General features: G+C 33.8%; 1 protein-coding gene across 1 annotated transcript; it reads right to left on the bottom strand.

Annotated features, from left to right (window-relative positions):
• Positions 1-7,484: 7,484 nt before the first annotated feature.
• Positions 7,485-20,717, bottom strand: AMTN (amelotin). The gene is made up of 8 exons (XM_023530849.1): positions 20,664-20,717; positions 17,618-17,704; positions 16,563-16,628; positions 15,577-15,666; positions 12,070-12,105; positions 10,756-10,782; positions 8,179-8,443; positions 7,485-7,495 (listed from the first exon to the last, which is right to left on the bottom strand). The coding sequence occupies exons 1-8, from the start codon at positions 20,715-20,717 to the stop codon at positions 7,485-7,487; spliced, it is 636 nt and encodes a 211-aa protein (XP_023386617.1).
• Between the last annotated feature and the right edge of the window lie 1,277 nt (positions 20,718-21,994).

The raw sequence follows: 21,994 nt of genomic DNA, 5'->3' as shown, positions 1-21,994 counted from the left end.
GGCTGGTACTCTTTTCTACTCCCTGAACTTTTCCTATATTCTTGGAAAGTAATTATCAAATTCTCTTGCCCTTTCAGGTCAGAAAACAGGGTAATACTTATATAATAATAATGTTAATAATAATAATAATATTTAGCCTTTATTAAATTCTTACAATATGTTGGAGAATTTGACAAATATTCTTTAAATAGGTAATCTCATTTACTCTTCTTTATGATTTGACAAGGGGTTTGACATCTGATTGAATGTGATGGGCAGGAGAGGAGAGAAGGATCATGATGGTGATATGGAATATGGTGGGACCATTAGCAAAAATAGAGAGTGCAGAAAGAGGAATATGAGGGGAAATGATTTATATTTTGAATGTGTCATGTATGTACTCTGAACTCTACAATATGTGCCCTATTTGACTTCTTTAAAGCACTTAGAATAATTTGTTAAGATTAAAATATTTAAATCTGTTTATTATTGTAATGATGCAGAGACTGAAATTTGATCAGATATGAGAATGTAAACTCATAACATTCAGCAGACTCACTTAGTAACCACTTGCTTGTCTTGGTGCGAAAGCTTCCTTAAGCATGTTTCCGAAGGTGGCATTGGTGCAACGAGTTTCAGTTAACCTTGTGAGACATTCTTTGAAAAGCAAATCAGACTGCAATTATAGTGTGTGGGGCAGACAGGGTGTGGAGAGGGTAAATGATTGATAATTAACTAGGAGACTCTTGCTGACATAAAGTCTGATTTGAGCAGTGATAAAGAAACATGTCTACAGTTATTATAGTATTTGGGTTTTCCCTCTGTAACTCCACAGCTATATCCCTCACAATGGAAGATAGTGGGGAGAGATAGCATGTTATTAAGAGATCTTACATCAGCTTATCAAGCACACAGAGTGCCCACAAGAATGTGCAACACAGTCCTTCAGGCCAGAGTCAAGCCCTTCAACACACACAACTCCACAGGAGACTTGGATGCAGTCACCCCCATTGGATACTCACAGACAAGAGTCCCTTCATTGCTCATGAAAATAGCAGGTCATGTTTCTATATTACTTTGTATTAAATAGGAGAAAAAACAAACTGTCCCTTTAGACTTAAATCTTTTCTATGGCTTCTAGATTGCTTTACTCTAGGGCCCCATACTTTCTTGTCTTGTGTTTCCAGAGCAAGTTGTTAGTTCCATGTGATTCCCTAGTGGATGGGGCTGATTGAGGGGAGTCTTGTCCTGTGGGTGGAGTGTTTATGGGCCAGTCACACCTTTCACACTGCCAAAACGAAACACTTCTTGCTTGTCTTCCATTTGATGTTATTCCTAGAAACTCTCTTTTCCCTTCCTCCTCTTCTCTTACCAAATTCCCCTCTCTGTCACCCTTGGTTTATATCATGTCACAGCTATGGGGAGACATGAAGAAAAAAATACCAAATATTGTTACACTGATACTAGTTTTCAGGTAGAGAGAAGGAAGAAAAGATGTTTTCACAGCAAGGAAATTCCAACTTCAATTTTGATGTTACTAGATCAACAGAAATAAAGATTTTCTTACTGAACAAAATCCTTTTAAGATAGTTAAGGATTTGTTTGCATGAATTATGGTTAATTGGTAAAGTAGAATACAACTTAGACATTAAAATTATGTTTTAGCAAAATAATGACGAGAAAATAGTTATGATATTTGATTAAGTGGAAAAAGCATGTTACATAACAGAATATACTACTGCAGTATAAACTCGACTTTGTGAAAAAAAAAACACATATAATATGCCTAGAAATGAGTGACTAGAAAATATTTATCAAAATGTTAATAGTAGTAACATATAAATGGTGGGATTTGGGTGACTAATTTTCTTCCTTATAATTTTATGCATTACAAATTTTCTGTTTGCTTCTTGCTTAAAAAAAGTCATAAAAATCAGTTGATGACTGGCTGAAAGTTTCATTATTAGATAGACTGCACCACTCCAAAATATAGTGGATATTTTTACAGTCTTGGTACAATAATTTGTTTTACTATTTAACTGAAAACATGTATACATATTCAAATAAACAGAATAACTAGTATAATATTTTGGAGTTCAGTATGCACATATACAAGCACATCCACACACCCTCCTTATCAAAGTCTTGTTATTTTGTTCTTTATTTAGGATAATTGGGGAACATTCATGTTTTATTTTTGAGATTCTAGAATTATTTCTGGTGAACAATCATCTCCTATTTGATATAGGGTGATGTGAAACACCACGTGAGATTGTTCCTACTTTATCAGAATCAGCAACTAAGCCCCAGTTGAGAATAACAGGGGCTGAACACCCACATTCTTAGTTTCAGGGAACGATCAGTGGCAGGTATCAGGACCAGGCACTTCTTTGAGCACTGTACACCTATGGATTGTTAACAAATCTCCCTTCTGCCAAAGATACTGTAGAGTGGGTTAGGAGTAAAGATCAGGAATGGACTTCTGTTTTCACTAATGGTAAATTAAGTCACTTGGACCAATTCTCCTTGCTCAAAACAATTGAAAAACTGAATAAAATATAAAAAAAATTAAAACCACCAAAGAGTTCATCAGATAGTGAGGAATTACTAGACCGAGATCCAGAAGGGGCTGAAACTCAAAAGAGGAAAATCCAGCATTTGGGGCCATTTTGCCCTAGAGTTATTTGAGTGGCTCAGAAAAATCAGACTCTAAAATTAGAATAAGATGATCCAGATTGTTGTTCTCCCGGGCTCCTGGTGGAAACAAAGAAACATACTCTCTGGCCCTAATTGTTTCTATAAAATTTTTAAAGAAGAAACATTGGACATGCTGTCAAAGCATTGATTCAATAAGAGGCAAGATCCCATGAAGAAGAATGAGAAGAAAACAGACAACAGGAAGAGATTCATGGGGAATCAAAATAATGAGAATTATAGTTTGCTTTGCTAAAACTAAGACTATATTCAAAGAGATAAAAGCAAAGCTTGAAAACATTGACACAGAATTGGAAACTATGAAATATAGCAGATTTCAAAAAAAGCCAAATTGAAACTCTAGAACTAAAAATGCCAGTAAACAAAATTAAGAGAACAATAGGTTTAATAGCAAATTAGATACAGATGAAGAAAGAACTCATGAATGACACATAGTCAAAAGATTAGAATGTCGGATGGCAATAAAAGTCCTTAGCAATATATATATTGACATCCAGGAGGCTGCACCCGGAACACTGACAATGAGATTTGTAACATGAATGTGTGCACCCAAAACTGATGGTGGCTATCCACATGGAGCGGTAGTGTGGTAGTGGGGAGGGTGCTTATTTGTATAGAAAGTGACATTACATGTGCTAACTTTCTTTCTATGACTTCTCTTCTGTGACTCTTCACATTCTTGTATTCTCAGTTACATAGGGACATTGAAACAAAATAGTAAGTTCTTTAGGTCATAAAAATGTTTAGTAGATTCCATAAGGGACATAAGTACACTACTTGTTGAGATGTTCTTACATGTAATGTCTTCATGCAGTTATGAAGTTAAAGGAAGTTTTATTCAAACTAGTTGTTCTTTTTAACTTTAATCTGAAGTGAATAATTGTGGGAATTATTTGTCCTATGTGTTGTTCTATCATACACCCATTTCATACTGAGTATATAGTTACCTATTTTAGTTTTTAAAATTTAAAGTTTTAAGTATATTAATAATTAAAAGTTCAACTTGGGTTTGCTAAGTCCCATTGAGTTTCCTGAATGTAGCTTCTTACATCTTAGAGTAGATGCCTATTGGTCAAGTTCGCCAATATTTCGCTGGGAAAATTGGTCTTTTTTTTGGTGACTTCTTTTCCTGGTCTGTGGAGGTCTTCCTAACCAAGGGATACTTACTTAGACTGTTGAAGGAGTTATAGAATTTGCTTTCCTTCTCCCAAGTCATTTCTATGGTATTATAAGGCATTGATCACTTATGTACGCTCTCTGATTTTGCTTAAATGTTGTCCTTTATAACCCTTCTAACTGACTACTTGAGTTCTTATTTGGATTTATGTATGGCTATCAGATTTGAGACTTAATTTGTTTATATTGCTGTCTTTTCCATAGCTCCAGCTTTTAGTTTTTCTGTCTTATGACCACAAGGGGGCAATATTTTCTATCTCAGTCCTATCATTTCTAGCAAACCATATCAATTTGCAGGCTAATATTTTAAAATACTAACCAATACTTTTTGTATCTTTTAAAAAATTAATAGACTTTAACAAATCAGTTTTAGGTTTACGAAAAATTAACACAAAATTTCCCCTTTATCCCTTTTCTCTCTCCCCCACAGTTAATCCTCCTATTCACATCTTGCATTAGTGTGAGACATTTGTTACAATTGATGATCCAATACTGATATATTTTTATTAATTAAATTTTGTAGTTTACATTAAGGTTCACTTTTTATGTTGTATATTCTATGGGTTTTGACAAATGTATGATGACTGGTATTTGCCATCTTGGTATCATACAGGATAGTTTCATTGCCCTAAAAATCCCCTGTGCTTCACCTATTCATTTCTTCCTTCCCCTGAACCTCTGGCAACCACTTATCATTTTACTGTCTCCATAGTTTTGCCTTTTCTAAAATGTCATCTAGCTGAAATCATAGTATATATTTATTTTAGATTGGCTTATTTTAATTAGCAATTTGACTTTTCATGGCTTGATTGCTGGATAATTTTCTGTTGTATTGGATGTACCTCAGTTTATCCATTCAACTATTGAAGGACATCTTGGTTGCTTTCGAGTTTGGCAATTATGAATAAAGTGGCTATAAATATTTGTATGCAGAGTCTTACATGAACATGTTTTCAACTCATTTAGGTAAATACCAAGGAGTGCAATTGCTGGATCATATGGTTAAGAGTATCTTAAATTTTGGAAGAAACTGCCAAACTGTTTCCCAAAGTGGTTCTATTATTTTGCATTCCCATCAACAATGCATGAGAGTTCCCGATGTGTCACATTCTCCCCAGCACTTGATATTATCAGTGTTATGGGTTTTAGCTTTGTAATAAGTGTATAGTGTATCACATTGTTTTTGAATTTGAACTTGCAAAATGTACGTCTTTTTTGGTGAGGTGTCTGCTGAGTTTTTGCCCATTAAAAAAAATCAGGTTGTCTTCTTATTTTATGAATTTAATGTATGTTTTGAATACTAATCCTTAATCAGATATGTTTTTCTAAGATTTTCTCCTAGTCTGTGGCTTGTGTTTTCATTCTTTTAACACTATCTTTTTCAGAGCAGAACTTTTTAATGGAAGTTCACTTACTGATTTTTTTCTTTCATGGAGAGTACTTTGGTGAATCTAAAAAGCCATTACCAAATCCAAGGTCACCTAGATTTTCTTTTATGTTATTATATTCTAGAAATTTTGTCATTTTGCATTTTATATTTAAGTCTATGAACCATTTTGAGTTAAATTTGTTAAGTAAATTGAGCATTCACATCAAAATTAAAAAATCATTGTTATATTTAATACATAAACATAAAATTGTTATATTTAATACATAAACATAAAATTATGTTTTTATATTAATATGTAATTTATGTATTATTGATATTTTTAAATGAATTAATAACTAAACATTTTTAATTTCTTAGTTTTAATTTCTACAGTTCAAATTGTTTTCAAAGGTCAATCATTTGATAATTCTGCTAGGTCCTCATTTAATTTTGTTGAAAGCTTAGAACAAGAAACTACCTGAATTGTAAAAGGCCATTTTCATTCTTAACACCAGCACCAATATTTGAAATTCTTCATTTATTTTGTGTCCTGGAGGTTTTTTTATGGTGGAGTAGTTTACCACAGTGAGATCAGTGACATAGGTCTTTTGTAATGTGAGAAAAGAGTGACTATGAAAGGAGAGGAAGAACAGAATGTGTTCTCAGGCAGATCTGTCTTAAGAAAGTACATATGTGAGAGTTAAGAATGGAAATTGGGCCTTAAAACCATTTGTCTGCCTGTAACTTTTGGAAAGCCTTCAGATTCCTTCAGGTAGCATACACTAGGAAGACACCTGATCTCGATGCTTTTGCTAATAATCATATACCTAAACTAATAATGAAAGCATAATAAGGAAGTATAGGGAGAGGTGTGGGGCTGGAAGGACAAGATAATTCTAGTTGGTTTGAAGGATATTGAAAGTAAACAAAATGAAATTCTATGGTGAAATGGAGTTTGCAAAACACTTTCATGTATTATCTACTTTGATCATCATGTCAATCTTGTGGGAGACCTGTGACAGAATGTTGCCCCCATTTTACAGATAAGAAGAAAGAGGCTCAGAATTTTTTTTTTTTTTGATACAGGGTTACCTAGGGAGCACTTTTAATTAGTTTCTCATGACACTAATGGCAGAATATTTTTGGAAAATTGAATCTAAATTTCCTCTCATTTGACTGTAAAAATCTTATGATTTCATAAATGTTATTAAGATTCTGCAAATCTGAAACACTGTGGCTCATGATCTTTACCTACTAGTAAATCTTTAACCACCTAAAGAACTTAACATGGAATATATCTCATAGGTATATATTTGCGTTTGTTCCATACTGATGGGGCTGACTCAAATATAATGAGAAATGTAAATAAACCTATCTGTATCTTTTGTTTGTGGGAGCTGTAATGTAGCTTGTATTAACCCTCCCACTCTCTCCCAGTCTCAGTGAACTGCAATGGTCTGGGTTATAAATTTAAATCAGATTAAATTCTACCTTTTGGGAATGAGAAGCAAGAGTATTACGTTTAGTGATAACTTTCATTAATGTCATTTCTCACTCTCGGACATACCAAAATTAAACATTAAATGCCATAATCACTAGTTCTGTATATAAGTAGATTGAGGATAAGCAATATGATTTGCAATTCTTTGTTTCCACTCTATATTTTAGATGATCAAACATAATTTGTTTATTGAAATTAATATTTGAAATATTTGAAATATTAAAAATAATTTGCTAATTGAAATTAAATATGTGGCTCTTATGGGACACAGTGGGTCATAGTTGGTTGTGAGAAATCAGAAATCATCCTTCCATTGCTGGACATCCACTCCCATAACTGTAGCACTGCCTACTTCCAAGGAAAGTCCTGGAAAATTCTAGATCTGAGTGTTCTCTAAGGGTCACAAGATAATGCCATTCCTGAAAGGGTCTAACTTTTTCGCATCCCCAAAGAAGAAAACGTCGGTTTTCAAAATATGGTTTAATGTATATATCTTCCAGGTCCAAGATGGCAAATGTTACATTTCAAAGACAAATTTATCCATTTAATTATTCTTTTTCAGAAGTCAGTATTCTTTAGGAAGAATTTTTCTCTGAAATTTCAAGAAGGTTTTTAGTTAACTAAGTATTAATTTCTTCTAATATTCTCCAGTGTATCTCAATCTATTCAAGAACATGGCCAATGAAAAAGATTTACATGTATCACCACATTTGAGGTGGTTTAGTTGAAAAAGTTTGCAACGGCTTACCGAATTCCTGAAAGAAAATAAAACACTTTTTAAATGTAGGTAAAAGCATATTGAATTTAAACATTTTTATTTGCATTAAAATTTTTTTCTAGGAACAAGAATATCAATATCAAATCATTCTTTTTTTTTTTTTTTTTTTATCTCCAAGGACATTTGTTTCTAGACATATCCAATTGTTAAATGATCGTCTTTGCTTGTTAGTGTTGGAATAGTTTATTCCTGAAGCATTTCTGAAGTCTCATCTGAGAAGGGCACATGGGTTCATCTACTGTGCTATCTCCAGTCTATCACTAGTAGCTGCTTGCAACATTAAGTTAGGAAGATTCTGAGTCTCATCCATGGGTATTATGATTGATTAATTGTGTCTGTTGTGGGCCTGTGTATATTTGGAGGTTGGGATACAAGGGAAGATGGGAATAGGAGAGCACAGTCTGTTACCAAATATTTCCAGCTCTGACTTAAACGGAAAGTATATTAGCAATTAAATGTCTTCTTTCTCGGTCAATTCGATAGGATTTGTGACCCAGTAAAAATATTTTCTCACATTGCTGCAATCAACTATGAGTGAGTAAAGGGGCTCCCTGATTTTATTAGGATCTGTAATGGTCAAGGCAAGAAAAGAACCTTTCTCTCTTACTCTTCAGATGACCTTCATGGCTCAGGGGCATTTTCCCAGGTGAGAGAACTTACCACTTGGGGACCCTGTGGTGGTTTCCCCGGTAGTGAGCATGCCTCTCTGGATGCCTGCAGGAGTGGTCACTCCAAAGTCATTGCCTGCACCACTGGGAGTTGGGAAGGGGCTCCCTGGAGCTCCGCGGATAGGAGGATTTATTCCTGCTTGTCCTGCAGGAAGGATTCCATTTTGGACATCTGGATTAGCCTGACTGGTGGGCAGTATGGCTCCGGAGAGCAAGGGCTGGAAGATGAGGCCTGCGAAGATTTGTGGGGCCACCGGCTGGAATGAGGGAAGGAAACAGAAAACAAAGGAACGCATTTTAAGGCTGGCCAACCAGCCTTTTCTCCTTCGAAGGCAGCAAGTTTGGGTAGAAATGGCAGGGTGAAGAAAGTAGAATCAGAGAAAATAATAAATATGGGGTATTCCTCAGAAGAAATGCCTCTCTTCCTGAGACAAACCTGATGCTAGTTTCACTACTGGGATTTCTTGCTGTGCTCCAATTCCCTCTTAAAGGGAAAGCCACCATCGAGGCAGGTCACTGGAAAAGGAATAATGCATTATTTGCTAATATCAAATATATCTGGAGGTAGAACTAAGGCAGAAAACCTATATAATTATGACAGGCTATATCTCTGTTATTGACCTAAAGCATATCTTTCTTTTGCTAGTAATTTTTTAAAAAGTAATTTACACCAGTTGTGTATTCCTTTGGGGTTACCCAATGGAATTCCTCTTTATTGAACTGTCAATGATTTGCACACTAGTAATGAATGCTATTGCTGCCACACTTGTTTTATTTTATTTTATTTTTTTCTGGGAAAAAAATTACTGTAAGAAGTTCCCCTTAAGAAGAAATAATATGTCATAGACTGGTTTTGGAGAGCGTTCAGGCAGGAACCAGTTTTCTTGGACCTCCCAGTTTTGATGGCATTCTCATAGAGTAAAAGAGTCAAGAACTTATAATTAAGAGGTGAGAAAGTAGAAAAGTTTAAGGGGGTCAAATATATGGTGACGGAAGATTTGACTTTGGGTGGTGAACACACAATGCAATATACAGATGATATATTATTGAATTGTGCACTTGAAATTCATGTATAATGTCATATATATATATATAAAATTTTGTTAACCAATGTTACCCCAATAAATTTAATAAAAAAAGATTCAGGTCAGTTTCCTTGAGCACGGTTCTCAGTTTGCATAAGAACCATATGAGGAGTTAAAAAGGCAGTTTCCTAGGCTCCATTGTTAGATTCTGATTGAGCAAGTAGAAGACAGGACTTAGGAATCTCTATTTTTAATCAGCGTTCCCAGTTGTCCTGGTTTGGTGTCCAGGACTGAAGTTTGGGAAGCACTATCTTGATTTACAAGATATTGAAAGTAGATTTATACTGGATAAGAGATAAAGAGTAGAATACAGAAGCTTCGAATTGAGGGTTGTGACATCCATAGATTTGAAATAGAGAAGGTGGGCCATGCTCATCATTAAAAAATAAGACAAAAAGAATAGACTTTATAAATTACCTAGTGCATTCCATATAGTAAAGGTAAGTGTTGTTTGATGAAACGTGTGTGTGTGTGTGTGTGTGTGTGTGTGTGTGTGTTAGCTGTATGAAAAATGTAACTGTTGCTATAAGTTTTACTAAAAAGATTTGAAAACCACTTGCATCATGTTGAGAAAAATGGCTTTTAATCTGGATCTACTCTTTTTTTTGACCTTGCGGCTGAAGTTGCTTAAGCTCTCTGAGCCTCAGTTTCTTTATAAAGTTGGGTTCAAAATCTGTACTTTGCAATTGGTGAGGATTAAAGGCAAAGTATGTAAAAGATCTATTAAGGTACCTGTTATATAGAAGAGACTCTAAAACTGGTAGATGTGGTTGTTCACATATCAATGTCGGCAAAACAGCCCATGACTTGATTTTATTTATGGGAAATCTAGCAAATCTCTACTTTTTTCACTATAGAAAGATAAAAAAAAATGCATGTCTTCCAAGACATTGCCTCAATTCTTTACTTTGGTGTCATGTTTAGATACATTATTTTTTTCTAAAAATGATCTACAGAGAAAATGCATAAAGTGCCCAGTAATGATAATATAAATTTTGTTTAGATTAAGTCTTCTAGCTACTCATGTGTATAGGGAAGAGTTCATTCATTATGATAAAATGTTAGAAAAAAATATTATTTTCATACAAAATTTAAAATTTAAGTCAAGAAAATTAATAGTTCCTGAAGTAAATATCAATATGTGTATTATTTTACATCTGCATGCATTTCAATAATTTATAATCCTAGATTTTAATCAATGTCAAGTTAAAAATATGCTTTGACTTTTTAGATAGAACTGAATCTGACATCAATATACAGAAAACAAAAGCTAAGTCAAATAAATGGAAAAGTAGCTGGAGAAAGATGATAAAATTGCCAGCTAGACAAAGATAACCTAATGAAAACATTCAGTTTATTTTAGTATACACTAAGTTGAGGTTTGTGGTAAAAAGAGACTATGGATATGAGAACAGAAAATAGCATTGTGGTAGCAGTGAAAAGAATTTGAAATGTTAGTAATTAAATTTTTTTTTTTTTTTTACCAATTCCTCTGAGCTTAGGATGGTCCCCTAGAAGGAAAATAATAACATAAATTATTAGACAAATTTTAATACATTCATGGCACAATATGTATAACATAACTTAAAAATTTTAAATAGTTTTAAAGATTATAAAGAAAGATTTTTTATTTTCAACAATATTTTAAAATGCCTTTGTAACTTGTACCACAAGACTTAAGTCTGCACATGACATTGCATTGCTTATACTTATTATCTGAATGATGGAGATCTTCTGGATTTTAAAAATTTTATGTTTTTCTATTATTAAGCAATAGAAGCATATTGGAGGAAACTTGGAAATGCAGAAAGCAATAAGAAAAAAATATATAATCCCATCATGCATTTTGTTGTATTTTCTTCTAGTTATTTTTCACACATTTCTTTTTTTACATAATAGAAGTCATGTCATTTATACAATTTCTGTTTTACCTTTTCTTTTAATACTATACAACAATTATTTAACTATGTTATTGATAAATTTTAACAAATAAACTTTTGAGTAGTGACAAAGTGTTTGCTTTTTTTGTTGCACAGTTTAATAATTTTCTTTTTGTTTAAATTTAAGTTGCACCCAATATTCTTCTGTAGTCTAAATATGATTTTGCTGAATATATTTGTAAATAAACCTGTGATATATTTTAGATTATTTCCCTGGGATGTGTTCCCAGATGTGGAATTAAGAGTTGATATGAATTTTATATTCGATTCTGTTTTTAAAAGTAAAAGCTGTCACCTGATGCTCAGTTTTGATCTTGGTCCCTGGTAATTTTATCAATGATCTCAAGAACTACCTTTTACAAAGGAAAATAGAGAGAAAGAAGAAAAAGTGTATGTGTCATTTTTTAGGGAAAAGATATGTGATTAATAAATAAATTTGAAATGAAAAATGTTCCCCAAATTATTAATTATAGATCAGTTCCATTAATTATTTTTTTCTTCTTAGCAGTGTGGTTTAAAGGATTAACTCATTGCTTCACCTGTGACATTTACTAATTGTGATTGTAACTGAGTAACAAAGTATCTCCAGTTACTCATCTTCAAATTGGCAATAAAAATGTTGTCTATCAAATATTGTTTTGAAAATTAAATGAGATAGTACATAATAAATAATAAAGTACTTAAGACAGTGCCTGGCACATAGTAATCACTCAGTAAGTGTTAGTTCTTGTTATTATCAATATCCATACAATGCAAAATAAAAAGGAAACTTGGCAACTATCTGGTGAATTGAGGCAGGATTAAATATTTAACACTAAGATGATTTAAAACAAAAATCATATTACAAAATAATCTTACCTGAGCTCCAAGTTGTGCTACAATAACTGGTAACATCTGAAAAAATAGTGAGAAATTCCATAAAAAATATATTCAAAGGTAAGTTCTGGCAGAAGATACAAATATTGAAACTTTCTTAAAAATGTAATATTTGTTTCTAGTGTATCATCTATAATCATAGACATTGACTCATAGAACTGGACGGGAATCAGAACTCATCCAATTTGTATAAAAAAGAAGATTAGATCCAAGATAACTTTGAAACCAGTCTGAGGAAGCACATTTAGAAGGCAGAAGTGAATAAATTAGATTATCAAAAAATAATTTTGGTCTTAAGTCTTTTCCAAACTGAAAATTATTATGAAAAATTAATGATATAAAATGTGATAAAAATGCATGTGTTCATTTTGTATGGCATTTCAGAAGACACATTAAAAATGTAGTGGATATTTTAAAACACAAAATTTTCTTGAAGCATGTATAGTTAGTCTCATATGTTTGTTTGGATTTTTACTGTTTGAAATAGAACACTGGTAGGAAATTATGGGTGACATTGCTCAATAACCCGTGGCACAGGCAGAGAGCTCTTAGAATTAAGTGAGAAATACTTTAATGGTTGCTGATAACTATGTAAATGTTATGAATTTATGGTTGAAAAAATTGGGATGAAGTGCTGGTGTGCTCTAGTACTCTAAGAACTAAAGAGTTTATGGAAGAGAACTAGGGTTTTAAGATTTATCTTTATTTCTATAGAAATTCACACAGTGCCAAGAAAGTGATCAAAATGGAACTTTTAATATCAATCAACCCCAAATATTTGAAAGTCATATGAAATAGACTGTTAAATTTATTATTTCCCTTGAGTTGGTATAGTAATATCCATAGTGCCAAAAGGTAAAAAGCACATAGATTTAGGAATTTTTTTTCTCAATTAGATCCTTGGAAACTGACAATACAAAAACAAAAAACAACTAATCTTCAGAGTGGCAATGGGAAAGTGGGTTGTGGGGAAAGGGACACTTGGGATTTAGGAGCAAACAAAATAGAAATTTCTTTAAAGGTGAATGGGAAGGGACAAAAATACAAATAGGAAACCAAAGATGTCTAAGTAAAAACTGTAATGAAAGAATTTAATTGTTCACCAATGTAAAAATAAGGAGAAAACTTTTAAATTAGTTTTAGAAGAGAAATTATTTGAAATAATTTTAGCTAACACTGAGTGTTTACTACATGGTGGGCACTGTTTTAAGTATTTTATGTCTATTTACTCGTTTAACCCTTATAACAGCTCTAGTGGTAAATTCTACTTTAATCTCCATTTTAAATTGTGAGGAAAGTGGGCCGCAGAGTGGTTAAGTAACTTAGCCAGCATCACACAGATAGGAAGTAGAGAGCTGGGATTTGACCAGAAGCTGTATGTGGTTCTAGAGTTCACACAACCACACTGGTCTTGCTTTGATAAATGGAAGCTGTAGACAGGTGCCCAATTCTGGAAGAAGATGCCACCTTGGATAAAGAAAGGCATGGTCAGAGGGATTGACAGGGGATGCACAGGAGTCTGGTACAAGGACCCTTGGTGCCGGCATAGCCTAGAGACACTGAAGAATTCTCACTGAGAATGGGGATTGATTTTTATTATTGCATGTTAGGGAGTGTGTAATGTCAAACTCTCTCTACTGAACCTTAGGTAACATCTATGATGCCTACTATTGTTTTTGACTGGAATGGATATTCTTTGGTGAATATGAAGATGTACTAAGTCTGACTTCAAGGTTAGACAAGAGCAACAGTTGAAAGTGAAATTGGGCAGTCAGCATAAGGAATATGCCAGGATCACGTGTTACAGAGATTCTCATTTTATTTGTCTGCCTCTCTCGTCTTTTTTAGAGGATCATTTTTGTATTGAGATATAAATAAGCAGCAAATATGTTGAGTGAAGGCTCTAATATATCTATAAGAAATAAGTACTGACATAGACAAGTATACATCTCATATTAAAAAAGAAAAGTAAAAATTAGTTATGTTACAGAATTTCACAAATATGAGTTAATGCAGTATAGAGTAGCTTGTGTTGTTACTTAGGACAAATGGAGGTACAGAAAAAAGTATTAGTTGTATATGGTGTAGAATTTAAATTGAGCAGGATAAAATTATTTTGTCAACGAAAGTCAACTTTGATAATAATTACTAATTAACACAGCCCACTTTTATTAAAACCTGGAGGTGTCCATAGTGGTAAGAAGATGGTAAGGATGTATTGGTCCACTGTTGTATTCATGCTTCATAATTTGAGAATGTGTATTAAAAATCTTACATTTTTGTATGACTTTGGACCTACAAATTCTTTTCCTAAGAACTGGTCCTAAGGAAATAATCATTGATGTGGTCAAAGACTTAGTTATAAGGATGTTCGCTGTATCATCATTTATAGGAGGAAAATTTTAGAAAAAAAGTTTTGCAATACAATGGAATAAAAAGCCATCATTAAAAACAATGCTATAAGTGAATATTTTAAAACACAAAACTATTCAGTCTATTTAGTGAAAAAAATCAGATTATAGAACATTAGATATGCTAAGAACATATTTCCTTTAAAAAATGTACTTACACATCATAACAAAAAGATAGGAAATACATAACTTAGGATGTTGACAGTTAATTCTGGCTCTTAGGATTATGGATAAATTTTATGTTTTTTTTTTCTTAAATCTGTATTTTCTGAGTTCTCTATAATTAACATATATTATGTCTGTAATAAATAATAAAGCTTCTATAAAATTTTAGACCGTTGTGTGGGAATGATAGTGCCTGAGATCACCTGTTGGGGAGAATAAGTTATCCATAATAGCTTAGTCTAGTCATAAAGGGGCATTATATTTTTCTCCAGAGCCTAATAATATGTTTGGAGAAGTTTCAGAAAGGTAAAAATTTGGGCTTTCTCTGTAGTTAAAATTCAAACACTTCTAAAAGAAGTGATACCCTAAGTATGTCATTTATATTTTAGTGTGAGAGCGTTTTCTAGAATTTTTCCTAAAAGCAAACTATGGTGGGAGGAGAGGAAGAACTAGAAAGTCTTTGGGGGACTTTGGAGAGGGCATGAAAAGAGGTACAACAAAGGGAAGATTAGATTTGCTGAATTTAAATTTTATCCATCTCTTAATTTTAATCAAGGATGATTCTTATCACCCAGCAAGTATTCAGTGGAAAACACAACATGCTAAAGGAGAATCCTGATACCTCTCAATTTCCCCCCCTTATGCTTTTTACTTTTCAATCTTCCCAATTGTTCACATTTCCCCATTACCCATCACAAATGTATTCTAAATGCCCAATTTTCCTGGTGTGTATTTTCATGAATTTTCAGCAGGAATCAAATTGCCAAAAACTGTTCCATATTCTATAGAACATCCTTCTGGAAATTATCTGGGTGAAATGTTCAAGAACCTTGAAAAAATGATTTCCTTCCTTTTAGGCTTCCACCTGATAGGAAATAAATGTTCCCTATCATTAAACTAAAAGGGAACTTACTTGTGGTTGCAGCTGCTGTTGTACGTTTAATGCCCCCAGGGTCAGTGGGAGGGTCTGGGCAGCAGGTGCCATTCCTGCAGCAGGATTTAGCTGTAGGACAAATAAGATTTTTATTGTGATGTTTCACTTTAAACATTCAGGAAACTAAAATGTATTTACTAAATGTAAAATATGTTTAACAGAGATTTTGCTTTGCAAATATATAGTATACTACATTACATTTGGAATTAAATATAGAGATGAAGTTCAAAGACTTGTTTAGTCTACTAGTATAACCATACGGTCTGACTAACTTTTTCCATATTAAATGTTTCGTTGACATTTAACCCAGTCTCTTTGAGAATTACTTAGATGATTTTATCCTGGCTTTTCTTTTTTGGTTATAACAGCCACGATTCCTGGAATATTCCTGATAGCTTTCTTGGGAAGTGATGATTTCCTCCATAGGTATCCCCATGAAGATTGTAACGGTCAGAATAAAATATCTAGTCTGCACGTAGTCAAATACTATATAAAAATTTGACCACTGGAAAAAAGTCTGCTTTAATCAGGAAAGGAACTTAAACTATACATAGTTTAAGGAACTATATAGGTATTTTATGAGAAAAATGAAACTATCCTTTCTGGTTTGCTCTTTTCCTTGGGGTGTAGATAGTAGTCATAGTGTTTGTGGGTGTGTGGATGTTGTAGGAGGCAGCAAGGATGGTGTGGCGAAGGAATGGGCAGAGGAGCTTGAAGAAGAGGTAAGATCAGCTGAAAAAGTAAAGACTTGAGAATTATGTTAGTACTTTTAGAGTCTCTTGCTAAGAAATACTTTTCATGATGTTCTGAATTAGCATCCAGTTCTCTGACTTTTCTCTGTCTTCTCTTTCAGCTTATCTACAGTGAATATGTGTGCATGTGTACATTGGCGGACACATGCACTCAACATTAGGTATTATATTTATTTAACAATGAATACTAAAATGATACAAAAGAGCACTTACCAGTTGCAGATCTGACCCCAGTGTGAGCATCTGTGTCAATGGTATTACACCCAAAGAAGGGAAGACCTGCATGACATTGGAATTGCTGCATGAGATGAGAAGTTGTCTGTTCTCACTATGCTGTCCATGGTGGATAGCCTTAAGCAACTTATACTCCCATCAGAGGTGGATTTGTCAAGAAGGTAAATAAAAGTGAAGCTTCAGGGCCTCTCACTAGCATGGCTTCGGGAGGCACCCTAGCAATGTGTCCAGTTTACGGTTTTTATCAGCTTAAAAATATATACTTCTTATTTCTTATTATGAATTATTCACTTTGGGACTTAATTTTACATATTTAATTTTGTATTCTTTTTCTTAAAGAATGTCCCCAAGTTGTATAAGTTTCAGGTTTCCTAAGGAGAAAGATTGGCTCTTGTCTTGAAAGTTCCATAATGTCCATAGATTAAAAAAAATCTTTAGACTCTGGTGTTATATGATCGTACTATTTCACAAAGTCCAGATGAAGGTATGGTGAGGTCCTTTAGGGCTGAGGAAAGGTTGGAGTGAAAAAAAGGTGGTAGCCAAGAGACAATATAGTTTTCAAAATATTTAAATATGCTTTAAAGAAACAGGCTTTATAGTGACACATTAGCTCGTTAACAATGGAACTTAAGAAAACCATGAGGAAATCTGCAGTTATTTTTATAGGTTACCTCTCAATCTCTGATAACTTTAGCAAATACTACGTATGACATGTCACAGTATTTCAAGGGTGTAGCTAATCAAGTTTTGTCAACAAGTGTTGCTATTGTTTTTCAGTTTACTAGATTTGGTTGCTAAATCAAATTATTATTCAGGTAAAAGGAAAAAGAATAAAGATGTTTGTTTTCCTAAATTTTCAGAAAAGTATATTGGTTCTTGTTTTACTTTTCTCCCAAAAGAAAATCTCTTGATTAGTCATGAGATTCTGTGTAAAATCTTGATTTTAAATCCACTGGTTTTAACCTGTTTCCTTTGCTGGTCTGTAAATGTTCCCTTTGCTGGTCTGTAAATGTTCCCTATTGGAGGACTCTTACCTGATTTGGCTGCTGTTGGTTTAGTAGGGTTGCCTGATCCGGAACCAGCTTTGTTGGAGGAAGTCTCAAAGCAGGGTTAAGCTGAATCTGTGATAACAAATATTTGATGAGGTAGGAATGTGTTTGAGGATTTGTATCCATTTATTTCCAGGAGATAACAACTTTGTCCGAAATGCAAAAAAAGTCTGTCTTTAGACTGTGTGTTTTAGAGCAGTTTCAATTTCCCGGAATATTTTCTGCAAGATAGAAGATGGAATTGTAGAATAGAAAATTGCCAGCCCAGTGAGTGTGTGGTGGGGAGGAAAATAGTGTGAGGCAGGGCACCTGAATTTCTGGAGGTAGTTCTTTAGCTCCCATTTCTTCTCTGTAATGGTCTTCTTCTTTTTTCAGGGCATGAAATACATAGTCTGTATTTTAACTCTGTACACATTTGCTTTTTCCCACTGCCTGAAGGTATGCTTTCACAACTCCTACTCCATTCTCATAAAACTTTCTGCTTCTGTCTCATGCCTAACTAGTCACTTCCCGTAATGGAAATTCAGTCCTTTTTCCAGCCAGAGTATTTTCCCAGTGTATTAAGAATTACCGAATTTAAGGGGTGAAAATGTGCTTATAATCATATGATATATCTGTGTGGTTTTGTTTAAATATGAGGAAACTGAGGTCCAGACAAAGTGACCTGTCTAGGTGACACGGTGAGTCATATGCTAGGATCCTGTGGCAGAGCCTGTACTAAGATCCTGCAAGTACTCTTGGTCTTTTAGGAATGAATCCTTCCCTTAGCTTCTCTCAGCATTCTCTCTGCATTCAGGTGGAAGCTCCCCGGTCAGGTTGACCCCAGTCAGCCTTTGCTCCTGGCTATGTCACAGAAGACAGTATGCTGTGGCCCTCCAGCACTGCCTGTGCCCTTGGGCCACTTGGATATTCCTTGCAGCTGTCCCCGACTGCTTGGTTTTACTTTGGACTTTTCCCCTTAGTTGTAAGAGATAAGATTGGCATTATCTGTCCTTAGAAGTCCCTTTAAGCTTTAAGATAATATAAGTATAAATCCAGCAAATTTCTTTTCCTCCTTTACAATCTATTGTCAGCATGGCAGCCAGAGTGGTCTTTTGAAAACAATCGTGTGGTCATTCTATTCCTCTCCTCAAGTCCTGCATTGACTTTCATTTTAACTCAGGGTAAAAGCCAGAAATCCTGCAATGGCCTAAAAGGCCCTCATGCCCTGGGCCCCCGTCTCATCTCATTTCCTCTCACTCACTCTACTACTACCTTCCAGGCTACTTGCCGTCTCTGTGACAAGTAAGGCCCACTCGACCTCAGAGCCTCACCTCTTTCCCCAGACATTGGCTCACTTCCTCACCTGCTTCAAGTCTTTGTTTACATTTACCTTATTGAGGCCCACCCTGACCACTCTCTTGAAATGCAACCTGTTCCATCTCTAAAGTGCACCCTATTCCCAAACTTTTGATCTACTAAAAACAATTGCTAGGCTGTTTTAAGTGTCTACATTTGCAAATCGACTCATTTTTTATGCCTTTATAATAATTGAATAAATTCATTTACTACTAATAAAAAAATACCTTGTCCATGTGTCTAGATTTTTCATTTAATAAATATCACTACTATACCTAATAGACATTTAGTGTCTCCTCCTGTATCCCCTGCACCACATTATAGCTGCTTTCACGGAATTGGCTATTAGCAATCTGTATTAACCTACACGCTACTCCTCAGTTTACCTTGAATGATAGCTGTACTTCTGGAAAGTTTTATTTATCTTGAGTTTTTACAAATTGTATGGTAACTTAAATACACTGGAGACACGCTATTTAGGAGAACCTTTTGGTAAATTTATTTGGTGAAATGGTAAATCATAATTTATAAAAAAATTAACTTCCTAATTTACCTTGTTTGGAAGTTAAGTTTTTGTAGATAACTTCTTTCAAGAAGGACATATGTATATTTGGAATGAAGCAAGAAGGATTTTGTTTGTTCATGTGTGTGTTCCATCCCCTTTCTACAAGATCTCCCTGTTCATCTTCTTCATAGAACTAATCACAGTTATAATTTATCACTAAACACTTCTTTTGAAAAATTATTTATTAGTATCTTCTGTCCTAGTGAACACCATGAAGGATCAGGCTTTTTTCCCCTCTCATCATTGTATATTTAGCAACTAACACAGTATCTGGTTTATAGAGAGTTTTCAGTAAATATTTGTTGATTGTATGAATGATTATAAAAGTGTCAAGTGGGCTTGAAGCTCACCTAAAAATTTCTCTGTGTTCAGCTATTTCATAGAAATTTATTCTAATAATTTCCTCAATGTCTACACTCAAGCATCTCAAGTAGTCAAAAGGAAGTCCATTTAGAGACCTAAATCACCCATCTCTATGTCTATAAAATATTGAAGAACAATTGGAGTCTGTGTTCCAAGACAAGTGCTCCTTTTTTTTATTTTTTCAAAACTTGTTATATGTGAACACATTTTGTGATGAAATGTTCAAAAGTCAAAAATTACAAACATTTTAAAAATATTTCCTTGCTATTGCAAGGAATTTATATAATCTAGATGTTTTGTACATACAATTAGAAAAGTCAGAAAATGTAGTTTACCTCTTAAGTCATGAGAAAATAATGAGTGCCAAAAAATCTTAAATTCTTTTTGAGAAGTAAAATAATTATCCATTTTGGGGCTTATAATCTAAGGCATCATTCTTTTTTCTCCTGATTTCTACCTGATTGCTCTGGCAAAATAATAGAAATTCTACTACAACAGATGGATGAATTTTAAGAATGTAAGTACATGGAAATATATACTACTACTTTATTCGTTTGTCATCTTTCACCTTGGAAAGTAAGAACTGAAAACTAAGGGAAAGGATCACAGAGAGCAGGAAGTGAAATAGGTCTACAATTAAAGATGCTGCTAAGGATGGTTGGTACATAAAATACAATTTTGACAGAGAGCAGGAAGTGAAATAGGTCTACAATTAAAGATGCTGCTAAGGCTGGTTGGTACATAAAATAAATATATTGCACTTACTGGTAATGCCTGAGTTGATCCTAGAAGACAAAACAGTAGAATCGTAGTCTTCATGTTTCAAATTGCTACCTATAACAACAAAATAGGGTTACTCTTTCACTCCATTTTTTCTTCCTATTGAGAGATGATACTTAAAAAACTGTTTTATTTGAAGCATGGTCAATTAATGTTACCTTTCTCTCCACTAGACAAAATGTACAGGTGGAATGATCTTCAAAGTCCAGTTGATTTCTTGTTTTTGTGATGAAAAATTTTATCTTTTGTTGAGGTTTGAGTTTGTAGAAGGAATTTAAACTCAACTCCAGGAGGCCGGAAACTGAAAGACCAATCAGGACATAGCTGTCTGTGAAATCATTTGGTTTCTTTCATTTCCCAACACTTCATTAGGTGAGTTATTAGCTGCAGACAGCATATTACTCAATGTCTACCATTTGAATAGAGGGTATTTCAGGAAGACGTGCCTTGTGTAATTAAGAAAAGTAAAGACAATTAAAAAAAATTAAAATCCCTCTTCATCTCCATCTCCTTCCTTAAATGACCTCTCAGATGTACTTGTCTTGTCATATATGTACGAGCATATAAATCAAACATCAAAATATGATGTATGTTAAAAAAATGAGGCCTATTATGTATATTGCTCTACAAGTTACTTTGTTTATTTAACAACAAATGAACAACTTGACATGTCAGAACATATAGATTTATTTCATTTACTTGATGGTTATATTATATTACATTTCCTTTTGATGGATTTCTAATTCATTTCCATTTTATTTTATAATTATAAAAGTGATACAGTTAATATCCTTATAAATTGCTTTCACACATATGGGAGTATTTCTGTAGGTATTATTTTTAGAAGTACTATATTAAAGAATACCTACTTTTTAAATTTCAGTAAATATGATAGGAAATACAATGGTTAACAAGTAATTATATGTTGATAAGTACAATGCCAGGGGTATACAGAGATACAAAGAGAAGCGTGGTTAATTTTGTTGGGGGCAGAAAGGTAAAGATGGCTTACAGAAGGGGTGACCCTTGAGCTGGATTTTGAAGAATAAGAAGAAATTGATTAAGAACTCAAGGAGAGCATCCAGGCAGACCAAGTGTCTAGATTTGAAAGAGTGGTGTTATTGTTCCCTACCACTGGAACAAAATGGGGTGAGGGTAGCAGTAGAAAACAAGGTTGAAGAGGTATCTAATTTTAATAACCTGTAGTATTTTTGTTTGTTTGTTTCTATTACTCATTTTGGCTCTTGATCAGACATTATCTTATATGGCTCCTTCATTATTTCTCTGTTGAATGTTTCCCTTGAGCTAGATGGGGA

The sequence above is a fragment of the Pteropus vampyrus genome, unplaced genomic scaffold, assembly GCF_000151845.1.
Source record: "Pteropus vampyrus isolate Shadow unplaced genomic scaffold, Pvam_2.0 Scaffold56, whole genome shotgun sequence".
Classification (NCBI taxonomy): domain Eukaryota; kingdom Metazoa; phylum Chordata; class Mammalia; order Chiroptera; family Pteropodidae; genus Pteropus; species Pteropus vampyrus.
This window is presented reverse-complemented; position numbering and strand designations above follow the sequence as displayed.

Bases quoted from the DNA above. Each gene is read 5' to 3' on its own strand.
- AMTN (XM_023530849.1), bottom strand. From the start codon at position 20,717: ATGAAGACTACGATTCTACTGTTTTGTCTTCTAGGATCAACTCAGGCA. The intron at 17,705-20,663 runs GTAAGTGCAATA...TTGTTATCACAG, and splicing joins GATCAACTCAGGCATTACCA to ATTCAGCTTAACCCTGCTTT. The intron at 12,106-15,576 runs GTAAGTTCCCTT...CTATTTTTTCAG, and splicing joins AACAGCAGCTGCAACCACAA to ATGTTACCAGTTATTGTAGC.